This window comes from Esox lucius, chromosome 6 (assembly GCF_011004845.1).
Source record: "Esox lucius isolate fEsoLuc1 chromosome 6, fEsoLuc1.pri, whole genome shotgun sequence".
NCBI classification, from domain to species: Eukaryota; Metazoa; Chordata; class Actinopteri; order Esociformes; family Esocidae; genus Esox; species Esox lucius.
In genome coordinates, this window is record NC_047574.1 from 28,909,437 (window position 1) to 28,932,116 (window position 22,680).

A 22,680-nucleotide genomic window follows, 5' to 3' on the forward strand; every position below is an offset into this window, starting at 1 on the left:
TGAATTGAGTTTGGTTAGTGGATGTGTTCATAAGTGTATTAGTAGTAAATTCTAAACAATAACCAAAGCACAATTAGCCTAAGCACTTTGAGCCATCAATTGGCAGTGTACCATTTAAACAAAAAAAAGAATTCAGCCAGAAAATGCATTTCTATTAAGCTAAGTACCTTGATTTCCTTTAAATAATTATATTTCACACAAGAATCAATAAATCTACAAACTGTAACAACCACTTAATGGAATTATATTTCCTCTGTTGACATGACAGACACGACCAGAGTAAAGATCCCATTCAGACATTTTCAACATGATTACATAACAATGATTAAAGAAAAAGTAAACAAGTTGTAGACACCAGTAAAATAAGAAACATGTTCAAAAATTATGATTATTGCACTTGATTAAAAAGAAAGCTAAAGCTACTTGACAATTACACAAACATTTGCATGACAAGGTTTGGGCCTACATTGATTGTAAATTAAGGTAGATGTTTGGTCCTTTAAGTAACTGTAAAAAAACAAATTAGAAATAAACCCAAAAGTAATTACTTTAGTTGATATGATGGACAACGGCAGCTGTTTGAATTAATTAACTTTGGTGTAAATAACAGGGAGGCTTCGATAGTGGAGTCTTTAGCTGGCCTCTGCCTAATTACATTCTGCTGCTGCACAGTGCAGAGACATTCTAAATCAACAAATTGACCACGGAGGATGGTGTCTACCTTTCCTTTTTCTTTTCTCTGGAAGGTCACAAAGTAGGAATACAGTGTCACATTGCTTTAAGTATGCAAAGTAGTGCTTAGTACCTAGCCACATAAGCAGAGTCTCTTATGTAAATGGCAGATCTTGCTTTAAAAATAAAATGTTCTCCCTAATCTGAGCCAAAATAGCAGGAAATTTGATTTAAAACGGCAAAATTCTCTCTACAGCATAGGAACATCTAACATTTTATTTGAATCCCCCATCCTCAGTTTTAGATAACTTTGGCACCAATGCTGAAAAATGTCCTAGGGGAAACCCTGCATAACAGTACCTTTACATAATATTATTTTGTAAAAAGATGGGAAATCTCAACAGATCCAAACAATCCTAATGCCAAAAGGCTCACATCATTGTCAGACGGGCGATAATTATATTCACACCTGCCCATCAGTATATCAACACAATCCTGTATTGCCTACATAAATAGCCATAGGGCTGATTGGCAGAGTGTAGAGTTTGTGTTATTGTCTTCTGTCTTGTTCTGAAGTGGAAACACAGCCATTACAGCACTGCCGTACTCAACCACTTGACCGCTGCGTCTTTACAGCATCTGGTAAACATAAACGTGGCTACATTCACACTTTAAGAGCATCTGGGTTGAATACCGCGTCAATTGACCATATTTGTTATGGCTATAGTGGTTCACACTTGCATAAGTCAGACCTATTGAAATTGCAAACTCGATTCAATAAGACCATGCACTTGAAATATTTTAACACTTGTGTTGGGAGTAGTTTGAACACTTTCAGTGTAATAACGCAAATCTACCTTGATTTTGGTTGTATACGCACACAATTGCTCCAGGTGCTTTCTGGGCTTATCGCATATAATGTGTGTCAGAAAAAGTGCACAGGTCCATTGTATACACTGTAAATAAGGCCCTGGGAAAACGGTCAGACATGGCATAACCCTATGACTTTGTTCCCCAACATCTGATGATCATCAGAAAATATATAATCAAACACAGTGATAGCTCATCTTAATCATGCTGGTCTTTGCTAACATGTACTGTTGAATGTGAGTCACAATGTCATTTCACATTGTTTCTACTTTGAAAAACATTTGAATGGCACACAGAAAGAGCAGGAGATATCATAAATAAAATTTAAAAAAGTGGATCACGGTACAGGAACTAATTGAGAGGTTAGTCTATCATCACAGGACAGCAATAGGGGGAATTAGAGTATCAGATAATGTTGTTCATTGCTCCTTAATATTCTGATGGGGAAACCGGTGTAATCTCAAACCAAAGCATAAAGAACCTGTTAAAACATAAATTAAGTATTTGTAAATAAGGATTCACCTCAAAACAACAACATTTTGGCATCAGATCTGACATTGTGGGAGGGCCCTATTTGTCATTTTTTTTGGCCCCTAGAACACCATCTACTTATTTTTTGAGATTTTTCCCGCCTTTCTGTTGGGCTCATAGGGGGTCCGTAGGATGCTAGGCGTCTCCTCCATGACACGCACCAGTAGGTTATCAATGTAGTCTTCCAGTTCACGAATATGTGCATCCTTCTTTTTGACCACCTCCTTCTGTTTGATGAGCTCGTGCACCACCTCATCAAAAGATAGATTGCTATACGCAGCTATGCACGCCTGGTTTGTGTCCTGCGGGTGTAAACCATAGCCATGAGTTAAACGTTGATAGGACCATTTACAAAGGAATTGGTTGAACTGCTGGTTAAAATACCCACACAGATGGCCAAGTGAGATTCAAATGCATAATGACATAATGACATCAAAACACAGACTTAAGCTTAACTCCACCACATTCCATAGGCAGTGACCAGAGTATATGTACTATATCTCTGCTAAATATTTTGGCATTCAATTTAAATAAACACAGGCAAATAAATTACCATCACATTATGTAAGTATGGATTTTAAGACAGCACAGCTACGGAAGATTAAAAACAACCATCAACGAGTAAGGGTGCTTTACACACATTGACCTTCTGCATATTTATGGTTGGATATACAGTCCATAAACTCTTACATGCAATCAAATTTGATCAAATTCACTGTAAAGTAGATTTGAATAAGCTACATCCAGTCAAAGCAAGTAATCACTTTTGAAGCCAATAAGTGTTAACAAAACCGTATTCAGATATCTACAGCAAAACTTTTATTCATAATATGACTTACCTAACACAACGTACATATAGAAAATATATACTAATTACAGTCAAGTGCTAGCCAATTAGATAGAGACCAATTAGAAGTAATGAGGGGAGCGAAAATTGTGAGACTATGAGATACTAATACAGTGGGGAGAACAAGTATTTGATACACTGCCGATTTTGCAGGTTTTTCTACTTACAAAGCATGTAGAGGTCTGTAATTTTTATCATAGGTACACTTCAACTGTGAGAGACAGAATCTAAAACAAAAATCCAGGAAACCACATTGTATGATTTTATGATAATTAGTTCGCATTTTATTGCATGACATAAGTATTTGATCACCTACCAACCAGTAAGAATTCCGTCTCTCACAGACCTGTTAGTTTTTCTTTAAGAAGCCCTCCTGTTCTCCACTCATTACCTGTATTAACTGAACTTGTTACCTGTATAAAAGACACCTGTCCACACACTCAATCAAACAGACTCCAACCTCTCCACAATGGCCAAGACCAGAGAGCTGTGTAAGGACATCCAGGATACAATTGTACACCTGCACAAGGCTGGGACGGGCTACAGGACAATAGGCAAGCAGCTTGGTGCGAAGGCAACTGTTGGCGCAATTATTAGAAAATGGAAGAAGTTCAAGATGACGGTCAATCTCCCTCAGTCTGGGGCTCCATGCAAGATCTCACCTCGTGGGGCATCCATGATCATGAGGAAGGTGAGGGATCAGCCCAGAACTACACGGCAGGACCTGGTCAATGACCTGAAGAGAGCTGGGACCACAGTCTCAAAGAAAACCATTAGTAACTAGGGGTGTAACGATCCATCTACTACATCGATGTATTGATATATATATTCCTATGATCCAACTACATCGATCTGTGCTCAGCAAGTTGGCCTTCCGGACGACATATATCGATCTAACATCGTTTTAAAATGTAATCAATCGATTGTATCGATACTAGGAAATAACCCATTGGATTTAAGCACGTTAGACTTTATAGGAATGTTTTTTCTTAGCCCTTTTAATGATAATGGCGATAAACGTTACTCGATTCAGTCTACCTATTCGTGACGTCATCGCCCCGGGCCAGCAGCAGCGCAAAGACAACAAAACAGCACGGCAGATGGCAGAGGAGAAGCAGACGAGCGAGAAATTATCAAACCACAATTGCGGTCCAGTGTGTGGAAAGTGTTGGTTGCACTTCATTTTTGATATTAATACTGTATTTGTATTATTTCTATGTTGAAAAACAACAGCAAAAGTAGCAGGTAAACCTACTGTTAATTCAACCTGAAGAGATGTTGGTTGCACTTTATTTTTGATAGTAATATAGTAGTATTTTTATGTTGAAAAACAAAAGCACAAGTAGCAGGTAAACCTACTGTTGAAATGTTGGTTGTACTTACTGTACTTTTATTGAAAATGTATTGAATATTGAAATTGAGAGCAGAACATTTTAACTTCCTGTTAATTCAACCTAAAGTGTTGGTTGCACTTTATTCAAATAAAATGTGAATGCATTTGCCATTAATTGTTGTTTACTTGTTTGTTTATATCCATAATTAATTGATACCTGATTCCCTTACAAGAAACAACAGGAATCTAGGAAACTTGACCTGCACTGTCCAGTATCCAGGTATTTATTTCAGTCAAACGGGTAGAATTTTTGGCTGAAAAGATACTGAATCGATTTCAAGTCACTGAATCGTTCTAAATGAACCATTATCGGCCTTGAATCGTATCGACAACCACGAATCATGATACGAATCGAATCGTGGTTAAAATGAATCGTTACACCCCTATTAGTAACACATTACGCCGTCATGGATTAAAATCCTGCAGCGCACGCAAGGTCCCCCTGCTCAAGCCAGCACATGTCCAGGCCCCTCTGAAGTTTGCCAATGACCATCTGGATGATCCAGAGGAGGAATGGCAGAAGATCATGTGGTCTGATGAGACAAAAATAGAGCTTTTGGTCTAAACTCCACTCGCCGTGTTTAGAGGAAGAAGGATGAGTACAACCCCTAGAACACCATCCCAACCGTGAAGCATGGAGGTGGAAACATCATTCTTTGGGGATAATTTTCTGCAAAGGGGACAAGAGGACTGCACCGTATTGAGGGGAGGATGGATGGGGCCATGTATCGCAAGATCTTGGCCAACATCCTCTTTCCCTCAGTAAGAGCACTGAAGATGTGTCGTGGCTGGGTCTTCCAGCATGACAACGACCCGAAACACACAGCCAGGGCATCTAAGGAGTGGCTCCTTAAGAAGCATCTTAAGGTCCTGGAGTGGCCTAGCCAGTCTCCAGACCTGAACCCAATAGAAAATCTTTGGAGGGAGCTGAAAATCCATATTGCCCAGCGACAGCCCTGAAACCTGAAGGATCTAGAGAAGGTCTGTATGGAGAAGTGGGCCAAAATCCCTGCTGCAGTGTGTGCAAACCTGGTCAAGAACTACAGGAAACGTATGATCTCTGTAACTGCAAACAAAGGTTTCTGTACCAAATATTAAGTTCTGCTTTTCCGATGTATCAAATACTTATTTCATGCAATAAAATGCTAATTAATTACTTAGAAATCATACACTGTGATTTTCTGGATTATTATTTTTATTTCTTTATTCCGTCACTCCCAGTTGAAGATGATAGAAATTACAGACTTCTACATGCTTTGTAAGTGGGAAAACCTGCGAAATCGGTAGTGTATCAAATACTTGTTCTACCCACTGTATACTATTGGAGCATTATTCCTGGCAATTCCTGTGCTCCTAAGCCAACATAAAACTAACTAACAAATGTAAACATTGCACTGTTCAATCAGTTCAATTCAGACTTTAACCCATGCCAGATTATATCAACACATGAACTTTCTAAACGTTTTACACATCCCTCATTGACTTCCAAGCGTTTTGAAACAAGAGGTTGTTGCCATATACAACCCATAGGTTGAATATGCCAGTAAGTTACCAAATATTCTGAGGCAGGACCAAGCAAAGTGTCATCAATAATGGTTTGTTAGAGTAGTAAATAGACATTAAAAAAAACCTGACAAATAAAGCAAATGGTAAATTCATTCCAAAGATCTAAATCAAGATGGAAGGTGGGCTAGGCCAGGGAATCCCTCATTATATCAGAAAGACATCCCAATTAAATGTGTTATAAATGTCACTAAACTATGTTATTAAGGCATGTTTATCTCATATACCCTGGTGGGAATCTGGACTAATTGAGAGCCTGTGATAAGATGCCACTCGACAGGTTTGTCACCACTGTCAATTGCATTTCACTTTAAGCATTTGATCTGTTCAAATCACAATGGAATTACTCAACAGAATAGTATTACACCAGAATCATTATAGATAGATCACATAATCAGAAATCCTGTGGTAGGGAACCCAATTTAATGTTTTTTTGTTGCATCCTTTCTGGAAAATAAAAGACTTAAACTCCCATTTGCTCTTTAAATCTTAAAGCTCATATCCTCCAACCCTTTACCGATGGGGACCTTGACCAGCTTGAATACAAGAGCATCACATTAAGATTAAACCTCTCAGATAGCAGTAATAAAGATAAGATTGGAATTTTTTGTTCCCAGGGGAAACGGCAGGCTGCATATTTCTGGAATTTTCCGGAACAAGGTCATACTAATGAACCCCAAAACAAAGATACAACCAAACTATTCTGGTAGTTTGTTAGTCAGAGGACAAAGTGTTCGTGTAAACTACGTGAATCACAGCCTGGGCCGCTGAAAGGATCTGTAATCTTTTTTAATGAGCTGCCACGTTATCGCTTCAACAATGGACATCCTCCCATGGGCAGATAGAGTGCCAGAGCCATCCACCTGTTTAAAATACTTCACTTATCAGTTTCCTTCTCTATGTGCCCATACCAAGCTGCCAACAATGTGAAGAAGACAGAGATGCCGGACCCTATCTCTTTCTGACATGAGAAAAAAAGATGAACTAGAATGTGAGGTTCCTATTGCTAGACAAACAAATTAGGGCCAAGGAGATCACACTAAACATGCCAGCACCTGGGAAACGTTCGGACGCATTCTAAGTTGTACTGTATTCATTTTAACTGTAATGGTGTGCATTACCAACATTCCAAACACCCCCAGAGATGATGAAACTACATTGTAGTGGCTGGCGACAGAGTGCTGGAAATGACCAAGAACCAGCAAAGCGATGATGACCATTTCCCCACCATCGGTAGAGAGGAGATAAGGCGAGCACACTTGGCATTCTCCAGTTGTCTCATTACTGCGTCTAATGAGCCCCGCTTTGAGAATTTAAAAGCGGCATTCTTTGAAATCTCTCACTATCCTTCCCTCCTCCAACACTGGTTAATTAGCTGTGGGCTAAAAGCAGATGAAATGGAAACTGACGGTTCATTTTTTCTAGGCAATGCAGTGGAGGGACACATGTGGTTAAGAAGTCTCCTCAACACCCACATGGAGAGGTGCAGAAAGGCATTATCAGCATCCCAGCTTCTCATTTAAACATCACTTTGGACATTGCCCTCTAACCTTGTAAATACAAATTCTGCAGCGTAATGGACAGCAAGTACTAAAACTACACACCAGGAGCAGGTGTATTATTTTTTTGGGTGACAAATAGTCTCCCCCCGCCAAAAATGAATGGCAATTTCAACCGATTTCTTTAACAAAGTCTACCTCTCCTGGTCTCGGAAGCCGAAAGTCCATGCGGATTCAAAAACAACCAGCCAGTCAGAGATGACGGTCGCTGTTTTCAGCTGTTAATTAGTTAAATGACACTCACAGTGAGGTGTCAAAGACAGAACCGACAGCAGCTCAGAGTTCACGCTCAGCTGTGTCAAGTGAGATCGGGGGGAAACATACTCAATTAAAAGTGGCTGGTTTTTTAAAACGCATAACAAGAACCAAACTAACTAGTCCTGTTTTTTCTCAGCTTTCTTATTTTTTTGTATTTCCTTAAAATGTTCCTCGTTTTTGGAAAGAGTACTCATGCAAACCTTTGGGATTATTTAAAAAGTGTGACGGGTGCAATGTCTTACGTGTTTCTTGTCATGGCTCTCTCTCGCCTTTCGGATGTCGTCATTACTGCTGGCGTTTTTATCACTGCAAAATACCCAGGTACACCAAATTACAACAATCAGACGACACACAAATAATCTTTACCTTAGGCAGATGATTAAATTACCAATTGCTTGCCTGCCACAATTAAACCCTACTTAATCATCTGCCTTAAACATAAATGACCGCAGAGCTTGTATTCTGTGACAGTTTAAAAGATGATGGAAAGCAAGATGGGCCTTGCCGGTTCATTGTGATACTAATCTTTGGGGCAGATCTCATTAGTGGTACTCAGATGGGCCTGTTATCAAGCCCCGTGGTCATGACGAGTAGTCACGTCCTGACAGCAGTCTAGTGCAGCCTGCCAAGACATCTTCCTATTCTGACAAAACAAGAACTTCGCCAACATGTGGACAGCAACCATAAGCCACCACTGATAAATTATCAATACGGACAGGCATTATGTTGGCACTGACATGAGGGTAACATGGGAACCTGATATGACTGGTTCAGTGAAAAGTCTCTGAAAGACACAGGTACATATTTTTGTCTGAAAGGGATATTGTGCTGGAAGGTCTAGTGGTATTAGTTACCTAGCTTGTAATAAATAAGCTAATAGACTAAAAGTTAGCTCACGGGGCATGAAAACTTTGCAACGTCCTGAACATGTTAGTATTTCAAACAATTCTAAGGGATGAGGAATACTGTGCAAAACATGTTATTTCGCGTCAGATTCATTAAGTCACACTGTTTCCTGTTAGTCTGGACGGTCAACACCTTTTCATTTTGATTTATTTCAGTTAGTGCTTAATGAACATAGCCCCTGTGCCTATTCATGGTGGACTGATCAAAAGCTTCACCTTGCTTTGTAGTGTGAGCAGAAGGGGTTGGTCGGTTGGGCGTCACCCTGGGTGTCGCTGCTGAAGGGGTTGGGAGAGCGTAGGTCTCCAGAGCTGCCCGAACGCCCACCGTTGGTCTTGCGTCCCTCCTTCTTTCCGGTCACGCGTTCCAGCAGGCTGACCTTCTCCTTCTTCTCCTTCTTCTCCCCTCGGTCCCATTGCTGGCCACGCTCACCCTCGAATGGGTTGCGGTTGCGTGGGAGTGTGGCGTACTTCTGTGGCAGGCCGTCACCGATATCGGTGAAAGGGTCACTGTGGGTCTCGCTGTCCTGGGAGCCTGGTACCTCACTCTGAGAGCGCCTGTGAGGGGCGGAACAGCTCCCTTTCTCTGGGAAACAAAAGCAGAACGCCCAAGACATTCATCAAAGCGATAACAGGGCATTCACATATGGGGAAAAAAGTCCCAAACAGGTTTCAATGTTTGTAATAATGTTAGTATGCACTCAATACATTTAAAAGTGTCTGCTAAATAACTAAAATGTAAATTGCTAAAATAAGCCCAAAGCCAGAAGAAGCTGCCGTCCTTACCAAGCTCCTCGATGGAGTTCATAGAGTCCAGCTTGGGTCGGAAGTGAGTGCCAATGAGGTCTGACATGGAGTGGGCAGCCGAGAGCTTATGGGAACTAGCCAGCAAAGATCTCTTGACCTTAGGCTCCTTGAGGTCAGGATGGTCGGGAATGCCGGGTTGATGAAGGGTCTCTGAGTCGCATGCGACAGAGCGAGGCAAAATGGCAGAGGAGGTGTCGTAGAAGCCACCATCGTGCTTGCGACCTTTCATTTTGTCCTTGAGTTTAGAGAAGGGCGAACGGGGCTTGTCCTTTACGGATAGGTCAAACATGCTGGCAGTCATATTGTTCCTCATGAACTGGATGCTGACCTGGATCTTCCCCCGCTCCTTCCTCTTTTTCCCTGGCCTTGAGTCTAAAGTGTACCAGCTGAAAAATCAGAGATGGTTTTTAGACAGTCATCAATTGGGGCACATTAAAATACAGGATTGTAAAATGAAAAGGTCAAGGGAAGGATCTTGTGCCAATTCAACTGAACAAGCCAGGAAAACAATGTTTGTGGGGCTTATAAATGTTTGTCCTAGCAACAGGGGTGGGTACATGTTCATAATGTTATTATATGAACCATTATGAGCTTGTCCAAATTTTTTCCACTTGAAAATATTGTTGTAAGGGATTTAAAATACAGGCAGATTTTTTTTTATTAATTTAGATTCCAGACATCATTTATGACAGATTTTCTCATTGGAGAAAAGTGTGGTGATATGCTCAATCAGTTATGGTACTGTAGAGAAATCTGAGAAAATGTGTGAATTCTTCCATTTTGAAGATGTTACAAAAAAAGGCAAGGAACCAAAAATGTTTTTGGGGTCTGACATTTCAGACTCTAAAACAGCAACAAGCCTTAGGTATTCTTTAAAATGTCTGTGGTGGAACTTCCCAATGTAATTTCACATATATCTACAGGCCACATCATTTGCAGCTTTTCACCTCCCTAAGAATGCAAGGGAAACAATCCCTGCTAACTGTGACGGTCTGAATATGTAAAAGAATGTTGAATAATGTGGTTCGTCAAGGCCATGCTGCAATTCTGCTCCTGTTTGTTTAACCTCTTTGGTTTTTCTGCCGGACGTAACACGATTGAGGCCTGCTCCGAAAGAAAAGGGTGACATTTGCACAAATCTGGCCTTTGTTCAGAACTGCTATGACAAGCAATTGGAAAATGACAAATGCAGTGGTGCAGGACAACCATGCAACTCATACATGCTAATGAGTGCAGCAGCTTCTCCACAGCGTTGGTGGTCAGTTGCACAAAACCAGTGGTTTATCAAATGCTGCGGCAATGTAAAAACAGGAACAAAACTCACTCTCAAAGTCCACAGCCACCATTTAAACCACCTCGCGTTTAAAACGCTTCTCTATCATTGTTCAATCAATCAGTCACAGTGAGGAGCGGATGGGGATGATGTGCTTTGCCTTGTACTGTGCTCAGACTAGTTGGTGTGGCTGAACAATCTCTTTGGTCTAGCTAGCCTTTTTCCTCACAGCAGCGGGCTCTGTCCTCCTGAGCATGGTTTAAGAGCCACATCATGCCACTTGGGAACAGGGGGGTAGCCCTGTGCTTCACACGGGCGTCAAGGCCAAGATAAACCTCCCTGCCAAGGAACCACAATACTCCCACTCTCACCGGGACCGCTGAGAAACTCCTCACGGTCAACAAACACAGGTGTGCGATAATTAGGGGCAGCCTACTCCGATGTCAAGATGGGACTCTCTCCTCCCCGTCTGTAAGCCCAAAAGGCATGGCTGGCCGACGAAGCTAGCTCGGGCCGACCAGGGCCTGCCCAGTGATATGGTGGGCATGAGAGACCCTTTGGTGATTCTGCAAGAGCTGGTTGTAGCATGGTGAGCTAGGGAAATTGAGGTTTTGGCCCGCTTCGCCACATCATCATGTGGCCGATAACCAAAAGTTAGGACTAAATACCACCCGGCTGACATCTCCACAACGGTCCTGTGCTCAAATAGCTGTAGACCCTGGAGGTGCACCAACTCTGGAACCTTAAAATAAATACAACCATCAACGGTTGATTATGACATATCGCAATTCTCCCCAACTAGCTGGGTGAAGAGGAAGTGTGCTAATGTGTTTGCATGATGAAATGTGCCGACGGATAATTGACACCAGATCCTCCCAACTACGGTCCTATTCCTCTGAGAAGAACGCAGGCTTACTCATCGTGTAGCCTGGGCCCAGCTAAACACAGTGCGTCGTTCGATAGTTATTCTACGCGGCCAAAAACAACCGTTTACGTAGCTCTTACCAACTGGACCGGGTGGGGCAGGTGTTGCCTTTTCCCCCCATACATCCACAACGCTGAGAAAACCCATACAGAGTCAGAATTAGTAACAGGACATGTTTGGCAAGCTCTGCCACATTTAGTCAGAACACAGTATTGCGGAAGAGGAACACACCACAACAGGTTCAGCCAACAGCGTGCCTGTGAATGAGTTTACCATGTCAACGACAACGAGCAGACGACAAAACCCAAGGACAATACAGCCACTCGGAACTGTGTGGTCAAGGAAGAAATGTCAGCTGGTGTCAGCACCTTTTCTCTGCAGGTAGATAGGAAAGATGATACCGATAACAGCCATTCTCGCTAGACTTGCTTGTCAACTACAAACTGCACCCAAGTCAATGCAAATATTCAAAAATGAAAAGAGAAACAAAATAATTGTTCTAGACCAACAAAGCACATCCCTTCATCTTACACAACTTTTCACAAAACAAGCAACCTGATGACCGGCCCTGTCTGGGGCCTAGGCTAAAGTGAATTATGCCTGGACGAAAACAGCTGACCACAGAGATAAGGGAGAGCAGATTCCATTTCTTACCATTACAGAAGCAACAAGATGTGGATTGTTTATGGGTATAATCATAGAACTGCATAGATTACATACTGTATACTCCCCCCAGCAATTAGGTAGCCTATGATGTTTGGGGGCACAGTACTAATTCTAACCCCTGAAGTGCATTGTCATCCTGCAAAATTATTTACAAGTGGAGTGCTATTCAGAATTTGTCATTAACCCACTACAATTGTAGCCTGAATTATTAGCAAAATGTGTTTAATGCCAGTTTCCAAGTGGATATGCTCATTTTCATGACACTGAGATTAAGCGATATTCAATAATAGTGATATGGTCTACTTTCCTTAGCCTTATATTTAAATCATTATACCAGCACACCCCCACTATTTATTTTACCAGGACGCTGTACCGGATACCATCAGCCAACCTTCACCCATTGACCTGTGGTAATTAAGAGTCAAAGGCAGAGGATATAACTATGAATCCACTTGCTGGAAAAAAAACAAGTGTGACTATTTTTTTCCTCTCCAAATTATTAGGTGATTTAAGCTAGTTAACCCCACCCTCTGAATCAAATTCAGAAATATATAATGTTCCTATGTATTTTTACAGGTTAGTCACATGACATAAAAAAGACAGTCCTGCATATCCACTCTACTTGTTCCTGACTCAATCAAAAATGAAACAAGAAAACTAAACGTTTCACGCCCTGTGTGTCTGTGATTGAGAGCTGAGAAGACCAATAACCAACTTAACAAAAGGACAAAATTTACTTGTATTGCATTTGGCCTACACCCTAAGAATGAGATGCATCCCAAATCACACATTCATATCCTTGGTCTTTTGTATGAAAACACTAATTTAAGATTTAAATGTTTCTATTTTTGTACACTGATTTACCCAAATAATTTAACAAAATTGGTGACAACACAAAAGTTATAATTTGATTTAGAACTCTTGCAACCTAGTTTGAAATGCTAAGTTGTAGTTTATATGCATATTATACTATTGTGTTTTAATTGACAATAAAAACTTAAAATAAATAATGAGCAAGGGGGCAGGACCTGAACAGGGTATTGCTCTAAAACTTCCTTAAATGGCAAAAGAAATAACATTTTAGTTGAAGTAGGTGACAATACTTACTCAGTCTTTCTTCGCTCCTTGTTATCAAAAATTGCATTGAGATTGATGGTACTCTGGCCAAGGAATTTATCCATCCCCACTAGTGACCTGTGCATCACGATGAGGCATAGTTCATAGATTTCTGGGTTGCCCTCCAGAAGAAGACCAGGCAGTTCAAACGAGGCTTCTTCTCGCCACACCGGGCTGAGTGTTTTCTCTGCCACAGACGTGGAGTACTTCTCTTTGCCCAGCTGGATGATAGTGTACGCATCGTTGGTACCATTCTTACCCTTAGCTTGTAGGTCAGTTGCTTGGAGAACAGTGGCTTGGACATGAGTTGGGAACCACTTCTGGGACTGTTCTGCTAGTGACATGGTCAGCTGCTTGTGTTGTTAGCCATTCAAATGTATGTGCGGGTAAATTAACATTAAAAAGCGACAACAATGCATGCAAACAATGAATTATTTCTTAGTGATTGATGTCCATGCTAATTGGTCGTAGGTGGGCGTAGATAATTTACAGTGCTTATGGAGCATATCATTACAAACAGCTAATAGCGCATCAAGACACTCGGCAGCTAACTAATTCCTTCTGTCCATACTAATGTGGCACACTTGCCTTCTGTGATTAACATATCACAAATGTCCAAGCCACTGTTTTTAGTCACCTGAAAGAGAAGCGGGAAAGAAACGTGCATTATAAGAGGCTGTGCATGTCGACAAGCTATTATACTACAGGGATGTGCTAGCTTAAAGCAGAAACCAAGCAGGCGAGCTAAACAGCTGACAACATGTATATAACTAGCCAGCTAACCCTTTCTCGAGTCAGTTAATTAGAGAGGGTGTTCTTCAGCTAGATTTAATCTTAAATATGGTGGCAAACACATTTGGTATTCTTGTAATAATAACTTTGTGAAGTCAGTAAACTAATAACATGGATTATAAGCGTTTGATTAGAAAGCAGGTGATGTTAGCTCGTTGGCTAGTCTAGCTAACGTAACGTTGTTGGATAGCTAGCCCAAAAACGACACTGTGCTAAACAAGCTTGGTCACACATGTCATTGTACCTCTTCATTGTCTCCAAACTTGCGACATGATGTAGCCACAAGATAAATCCATTCGATAGATATTAAACATATTTCACAAATAAGAAAATGTAAAATAATTTATTAGAGCGAGCTAGCTATATTTCTTCTTTTTTTTTTTTTACAGCCTCCTGACTGCACCAGCCCAAAACTAGCTAACTTCCCCTTGGCTAACTACATCTGCAATAGTCACAGGTGAAAGTTCAAGCTCCTCCTCTGTTGCCGTGGAAACGAAAGAGCTCAGGAGCACGCTTCTAATTTTATGTCGAACAGTGAGTCGATCAAAGCGGTTGTTCATGTTTGTACCTGCCCAATGTCTACAAAACCTTCGTTCATGTCCCAAAATGTGTTAATACTGTGAAGAAAAATATGTTAAAATAACCATCCCGAAGGCATAGTAGATTCTAGGCCTGAGATGTTTGCACATGGTGAAAATGAAAATGCACGCATGCATAGCCATTAAGGCACTACAGACATAGGATGTTTGCACATAATGAAAATGCAAAATGCATGAATGCTTTGTTATACAAACCAATGGAATTGTAAAAGAAAAACATTAAAATCAGGAAGGTTGATTATGTCTGAAATGCACCCCTAAAATTAAAGGCATTCCACACCTCTCCCTTATTCCCTGAGATTAGTGGATATCAGAAATGGAGCTGAATGGGATACAGGGTGCACTTGAAAGAGGTAAATCACACAAACATGTGAACTGCTTTGTCTCCTGAGTGGGCCCATGTAGGTACCGATAAGAGAGTTCATTTGAATGAATACAGACATGCATGTCACCCAACTTGACAAGTACATCTTAACCAAACACACCTGCCTTGGTTGGTTTTATCGTCCTGCCATGAACAGTGCAGTATGTACATACCACAGTCCTAGGGATTGGGCTGGGCCATCCATCACATTAAGATTACTACTCTTATCTAGAGTGCATCTCTAAATGAAATCCTACGGCTTAGTGAAATATTACGCTGTGTAAAACGTGCTTCAGTCCACTTTAAAAAACGAGGTACCTTTTCACCCATACGTTTGTGGGTGAAAAGGACCTAAAGAATACACTGTAGGAATAAAATGTAAGATGGGTGTCCAGAAATAAATGTTAATCAGTTAGCAGACACTGTTTTCCGGAGCAACTTACAGGAGAAATTAGGGTCAACGGTCTTGCTCAAGGACAGAGCAACCAAATTTTCATCTTGCAAGTTTGGGAATTTGATCCTGAATCTTTATGTTACTGGTCAGTCACTTTTACTGCTAGGTTATCTGCCACTGAAGAAGAGGAATAATGTTTAATATTATTTATAGAAAAGCTATAAAGTAAGAAAAACTAGCAGAACCCAAATAGTACAAAGATATAATGTTGCACCTGGTATGACAAATCAATGTTTTGGTAGTATTGGTGAAGCACTCTGGGCTTCAAATATGACTCAATAAATTGGCCTATAAGCTACATGAATTACCAACCAGCTGCTTTTTCTCTGCTCTTTAGCATACACGTTCAGGTCTGTTGTACATTTTCTCCAGATATTGTGTTGAGTTTTGTCAGATTGCATAGTGAAATAACAGGATGTTGCATCTAGGATCATGACCCAGATACTTAATTTGACAATATGTCAAACACTTTCATGTATTACCCTATTGGAAACCAGTACCTCAATCTCTCCATATTGTGCATGATATAAACATGAAAGGCAGTGCATTCCAACATCACCTGTCTTCTTTTATATTTATCTGATAAAGACACTGGCGAACATAAAAAAAACCATCAAGTCATAAATTAAAGAACACTAACGTATGGCCTCAGTCTTTACTTTCCAGGGGAACAACACTGAAGCCCCATAAACTGTCCAACATGTGAAGAGAACCTGTATTGCATGTCAGCCAAGTCCACATGTTGAGCCATATTAGGCCTCCTTTTTTAATGGCCACGGCCTACCAAGGGTCTCTGGTCGCGGTCATGCAGATGGTTCTGGTTTAGCCTCTTTTCTGCAACACTATATAGCTTGTATTACATTTATTAAACACTTTAAAAATCTCTGGCTGCAAGATTGTCCATCGGTTGGGGGCAAAATTATACAATGCGGTATGAAGCCCAACGGGAAGATGGGAACTCATTGCGATGTCAGTGATGCTTTAAATGTGGTTCAGGTCTAAGTTCGGGATGCATGAGTGATTTAAAAGACCCCGCTTTTAGCCGAGCAAACATTTAGATCACAGATGAAAATTTAATAAAAAAAGGAGAAAAGCACACAAATCACCCGTAGCTTCATGGTCTGGAATGTTTTTGTGCACAGGTTTGATATATAGTTGTGCAGATGTTCGACTGGCACGTGACTGAGAGAACAAAAAAAATGCTAAGTTAAGGGAACGTGTCTCTTTGGTGGCTCCCAAAAATATCCGGATTCAGTAACCCTGATTTACTAGTGTTCATTCGAAAAGCCGACATTTCTTATTACCCCTTTGGCATGATGGCAGAAGTGGGTGCAGTGAAGGCCAACACCATTGCTTGTACACATAGCATAGCTCCAGCTATGCACAGACAGTTATTTTATTCAATAAGACCATTAAAGCCTGAATGCCAGCGCATGTTTTTTTCTTTTTCTAATTCTCACTTGCATGCACTCATGCATGCAACAGCCATTTTTTATGATATACAATATTGTGTACATTTGTTAAGCCACCTGAGGAATTTCTTCAACTGGGCAGTTTTTATTTCATTTACAAAACACTATATAACCTAAGAAAAAATGCAATTGAAAATAATACAATAACAAATATTTATTTGTTTGCCCAAAAGACAATTTATAGCTTAGAAGAAGAAAGATATTTCATGAATAAATTTGAATAAACTGGAGAAGTTAAAGACAGAGAACACAGTTGAAGACCCAAAAGCTTTTTGCATCTGGTGAACTGTACTTAAAGATGCATTCTGTGATTTCTGGCCACTGGTTGTAAAAGTGGTGCTGTCGAGCCAGTGAAGTACTTGCTCAGCATTTGGCACCAAAGTAGACACTTCAACCATGAGAAGAAGAAAATAGCCATGTTTAACTGAGAAAAAATTTACGTTATCTTTGAGTTTGATGAAACCACTCTGCAAAAATGGGTAAGACCTACAGTCATGTGAAAACATTACTTCACCTGTAGTTATTGCCCCCTTGGCTGAAATATCTTCATGTAGCCATTCCTTGTCTGTCAGTCTCCTCGACTGGGAGGGATTTTTGCCCACTCTTCTTTACAGTACTGTTTCAACTGTGTCATGTTGAAGGGTTTTCTGGCATGCATGGCCCGCTTGAAATCCCTCCAGATCATTTCAATATGATTGAGATCTGGGCCATTCCATAACCCTCTATTTCTTCTATTCACCCTCTATATGTCGTGTCTTGATATTCTCTTTTGAAAGCAGAGACTTCTTCCTTACTGCTCTCCCATGTAGGCCAAGTCTGTGCAGCTTCTTTCTGACACTTGACTCTTCGACACTAATTGTGGCAAGAGAGGCCTGTAGATCTCTTGATGTGAGCCTAGGGTTCTTAACAACTTCTATGAGCATCTTTTGGTCAGTTCTTGGCCTAAATTTGGACTGTCAGTGGTCATTTCTCCATTTGTAGATGGTCAGTTTGGACAGTGGAATGATGTAGTTAGAATAATTTCAATATAATGGCAAAGGTATGGTTGAATTGACTTTTTATGTGTGATTTGTTAAATTGGATTACCTTTCTCAATTAATATTCAGCACAAATGTCCATGTGTCCAAATATGTGAAAATAAGCGACAACTTCCACAGTGTACTTACACTTTCACAACAGATCCTAGAATGAAGGTCTGCTGGTAGAATACTCAATGTATTACATTGACCAGCTCAGAGCCCCAGCCTCAAAATAATTAAAGCAATGTGGGATCCCCTGGACAAGGAAAGAAGCAGCAAAAGGATAATTACAGAATTTGCATTTCCCAAAGCAAATTACTTCACTTTTTCATTGTAATTTAGGCCACAGAAAATGCTAACTTTTTTTGAAATCATAGAATAAGCAGAATTTCATTATGGTATTGTATCTTGGTGTGTAATTGAATGTTATATAATTTAACAAAAAATCACTTACTGCTCAGATAAATGGATAAAAAAAACATCAGCCTAAGAAACCAACCTGGTCTCAGGGGACTACCTAGAATAATGTATGTCAATATTTGACAGCCAAATTCACAAGATATATTACATTAGATAAAGTAGTGTTAGTGTAATAATCTAGAATGAAAAGAGACAAGCCATATTTCGAATCCAGGCCCTCCACAGATGGGTGCTCTACCCACTGCTCCAAATAGGAACTTCCTGATAGAGGCAGCGAGTACTGGTGTTACAACATCAATATGTTACAAGTGATTTTCTTTCTAACCCCAAAACACAGCTTGGACGTTTTGTGCAAATTCGTAATGTATGATACATTTTCATACCATTCGTAACATATGATACTTTGAAAAAAGTTGAAAAGGAATGTTTTGAGTGATTAACAGGAGCATTCAATTTGTCTCTTAATTTTAACCCTTCTGTTCCTCACTCAAAACCTTCCTTTTCTACCTTTTTGAAAAGGAAAGAACTGTATATATGTGTGTATGTATATATTAAGACACAATCCTTAAAGAGAAGTATGGTGGTGGCAACATCATGCTGTGGGAATATTTCTCATCAGCAGGGACTGGACATCGTTTTAAAACTGGAGGATAAATGGATGGAGAAAAATACAGTGAAATACTGCAAGAGAGCCTGCTTCAGACAGTAAAAAAACAGGTCAATGATCACAAGTATATGGCTATAGCAACATGTCTCAAGAACAAAAAAGTGAAATCTGTCAAGAAGAACAGACCAAAACAACTCCTGTACCATGTACAAAGCTGATACATACCTACTCTACAACACCTAAAGCTGTTATTGAAGAGAAAGGCTCCACTAAATATTTTTCAACGTAGAACCAATCAACGTCTCTTTTTAATGACTGAGTTTGAGTTTCAATGTTTTGAATTCAAATATCAAAGAGAATGACAATTAAATGTACCATTTCTAATGAAAGTACCATTTCTAATATGACAGAATTGGTCAGAGTTTTGAATACTTTTTTTACAAGCTACTTCAATGATATAACATATTTTTAAATATCGTCTAACATAATTTCTAACATAATTTTCAATACAGTTATTATTTGCTGGAAAACACATCTTATTCATTCCACAATAGACATTTTCTGGACAAAAACGTAGAATTCCTAAATGTTTCTAATTGTATTAATGTTTTTGGAATCTGTGAATAGTTTAACCACGTATTTGTAAAAATGATCTTTACCTGCCATATAGGGCCCTACCTTCCACAACCCTCCTCTTATTTGTGGTATACTTTAATCTCTCTGGTGCTAGGCTGTGTCTCTGTATCTTTGTGTTATCTTATCTCAACCATGATTTGCAAGGACATTCTTTTGAGTATATTTGGCATGAGTACCATACAGTATGCTGGCAACTGCAGAATTCCAATAAACTCATAATTTTAAATGTCCTGAGATTTATCAGAATTTACTATGCAATATAATTTGTTTCATTGGTCCTGATATATATATAAACTGTTCACCGTGATAACATGTACAGTATGTTATATATTATGTCTCTGAAATCCGATTATCTCCGTCATTGTAAGGAGATTTGAATTTGTGTAATTTATTATTTTGTAATAATTGTACTTCACTTCAATATACTGTAAATATTTTAGCATCTATGTAGGCTACTTGTAAAGAGAGTTGTAAAAAGATTTGAAAGACTAATAATTAATATGCCAACTAATTACAATTAAAAGCATATTTCTGAATTGTTTGTGACAAAACTGTCGCTGAACATAATTTGTGTACAAAAACTGTTACATTTGGTGAACAATAATATCACTGACTTTTAGCAAGAAGGTCTGCTTTATTTCTCAATGTTTTTAAATATGAATCAAAATGGCCACTTGAGAAATATAGCACAAAGAATGGATATGCCTAAGCATCATACCTGAACAGTAGAATTCATTTAATATATTTTGTTCTCTTGTCACCTTACAGACCCATGTTTGTAAATGCTCTGTCATTTAGCAGATGCTCTTATTCACAGTAATTTACATGTACAAATATTTTTATTGTCAAAAACAGAACCACCCACTTATTTTTTATCACGGCTCTGGGATTTGATATGGCATTATTTCATTTACTAGTTCCACAACCTAACTGCTATAATATTTGAAGCCTTCCAACTTGACTTACTGTGGGACACCCAAAAAAGTAAAGAAATTGAAATCTTCTGCACTGTACCATATCTGACTTGGCCTGAATCAGAATGGCTTGCAGGTCTGTTGGCAGCCATGTGTTATGCAGCCATAGGATGTCTAGAGATTGACATCAGAGCCCTGAGATGTATTCTGAGGGCATAGGAACAGGTGTCCTTCCTGCTCCAGTTTAAGGAAGAAAATCAACTGAGTCCTAATGGAAGCTAGCAGGCGGGCCCACATGTGTGTGCCCTGCGGTCTCTCCCGGCCTCTTACAGGATGAAATGGTCCTTCAGACAGTGCTGAGGAGGTATTTGAGGCATAGAGTTCAGAAGCATGCTAATGACAAGTGCACGTTGGGAGAGAGTAGAAAAAAACGCTTTGAATAAATTGGGGAGGCATTGAGGGAGTTCATGTCATTGGGCAAAGAAAAATCGCTGCACTGTTGAGGGGGCTTGCAAAATACCCTGGTCGCAATAGCCTAACAACATAAAATGACTGTTGATTGTTGTGTCTCTCCACATCTTATTTAGGCTACATATATGGAGACTGGTACTCAAGCATTACATTTGAATAACACAAGATACTTTTTGTGAAGAATACCTAATTACATCCTATAATATTCTTTTTCAATATACACTGTGGTAAGAACTAATATTTTTTCTGTGTTATTTATAGGTATCCTTCCAAATAAAAAAATATGCAAAGTCCTGTATTCACATAGTTATTTACATGTTTAAATTATTACCTCTTTGGATTCTACATACTAGCCTCAAGTGAAATATGTAACATGTTTAACAAGTCCAAATTACAACTGGAGAAGTGAAAAGGTATGCACCGCATTTGCATACTATTGACATATTTACTCTCTTCTACATGCAAGAGAACATTGACATGAAAGCAAGCAGCTATACATTTAAGGTGATAATGTATTTGAAAAAACAACAACCACATAGTATTACCTTGGCATAAACATTCAAGGAGTGGGAAGAGTCAGTATCTCTCCTCAGCTTCAAAGCGGAAATGCAGAAATGAATAACATTATTACCAGTCACTACAGGGATAAATGTCCCACTCAACAGCTTAGTCTTTACAGGGAGCAATTTGCCTACATTAAGCACTGCATTTGTATCATATTCAACATATAAACAATACATTTTCAACACAAATGTAAAATGTTCTCCCCACATGTCAGGTAAGTGAAGACACTTTTTAGGGAGAGAGAGAGAGAAAAAGAAAAAGGTTTGAGGGATATGTTTATTTCTCACAAATCATTGAAGCATTACTGTCACTCGATAGAGCAATTGGAATCAAAAAGGATGATATTAAAGGTTGTTTTAAGCTATAAAACACTATCTGCTGTAGAGTTATGTCAGTAAGGTCACTGGTGATAAGATAATGTTGCTCATTCTATTACTTCACCAAACTGATAGTCTTGAGCCAGACATTTAATTTCACACCAGCTAGCTAATGAAAGTCAGGCCCTGTGAGATTACCAAATTGATGACCTTTGTATGCACTCTTACGCTAAAGGCCATGCGCATGTGTTCACAACCTTGAATGCTATGTTTGACAGATAAAACCATCGATGACTTGACATGCACTGTGCAGCACAGATGTCAGGGTGTATTTCCTCTCCAGGGTTAGTTTGGCTGGTGTCAGAAGCATAAACTAAGAAGAACTACAATGGAGACGTCACTTTTTTGACACATTTGAATTTGACCATGCTGTTCTTGCGTCAATAGTAGATTCATAAAAAGGTCTTCCACTCCAGTCAAACCCAATGAAAATGTACTGTTTTTATGATACAATACATGTCCACTTGCATGTCCAAATGTATTTTGTAAAGAACTGAACAGATATTCTTTTTTTATACAACAGTTACTGATTACAAGACGAGGGGATGTGTACATTCTGTAGGCCGACATATGAAAGGTTTGGCGTCATTGTACAGCTCTCTAGCTTAC

The 22,680-nt window shown here is 39.6% G+C and overlaps 1 protein-coding gene across 1 annotated transcript; it reads right to left on the bottom strand.

Annotated features, from left to right (window-relative positions):
- Positions 1-223: 223 nt before the first annotated feature.
- On the bottom strand, positions 224-14,731 carry LOC105026564 (rab11 family-interacting protein 2). Its single transcript, XM_010898096.4, has 6 exons — positions 14,419-14,731; positions 13,374-14,019; positions 9,382-9,788; positions 8,815-9,181; positions 7,936-7,999; positions 224-2,375 (listed from the first exon to the last, which is right to left on the bottom strand). The coding sequence occupies exons 2-6, from the start codon at positions 13,724-13,726 to the stop codon at positions 2,148-2,150; spliced, it is 1,419 nt and encodes a 472-aa protein (XP_010896398.1). The 5' UTR covers positions 13,727-14,019; positions 14,419-14,731; the 3' UTR covers positions 224-2,147.
- Between the last annotated feature and the right edge of the window lie 7,949 nt (positions 14,732-22,680).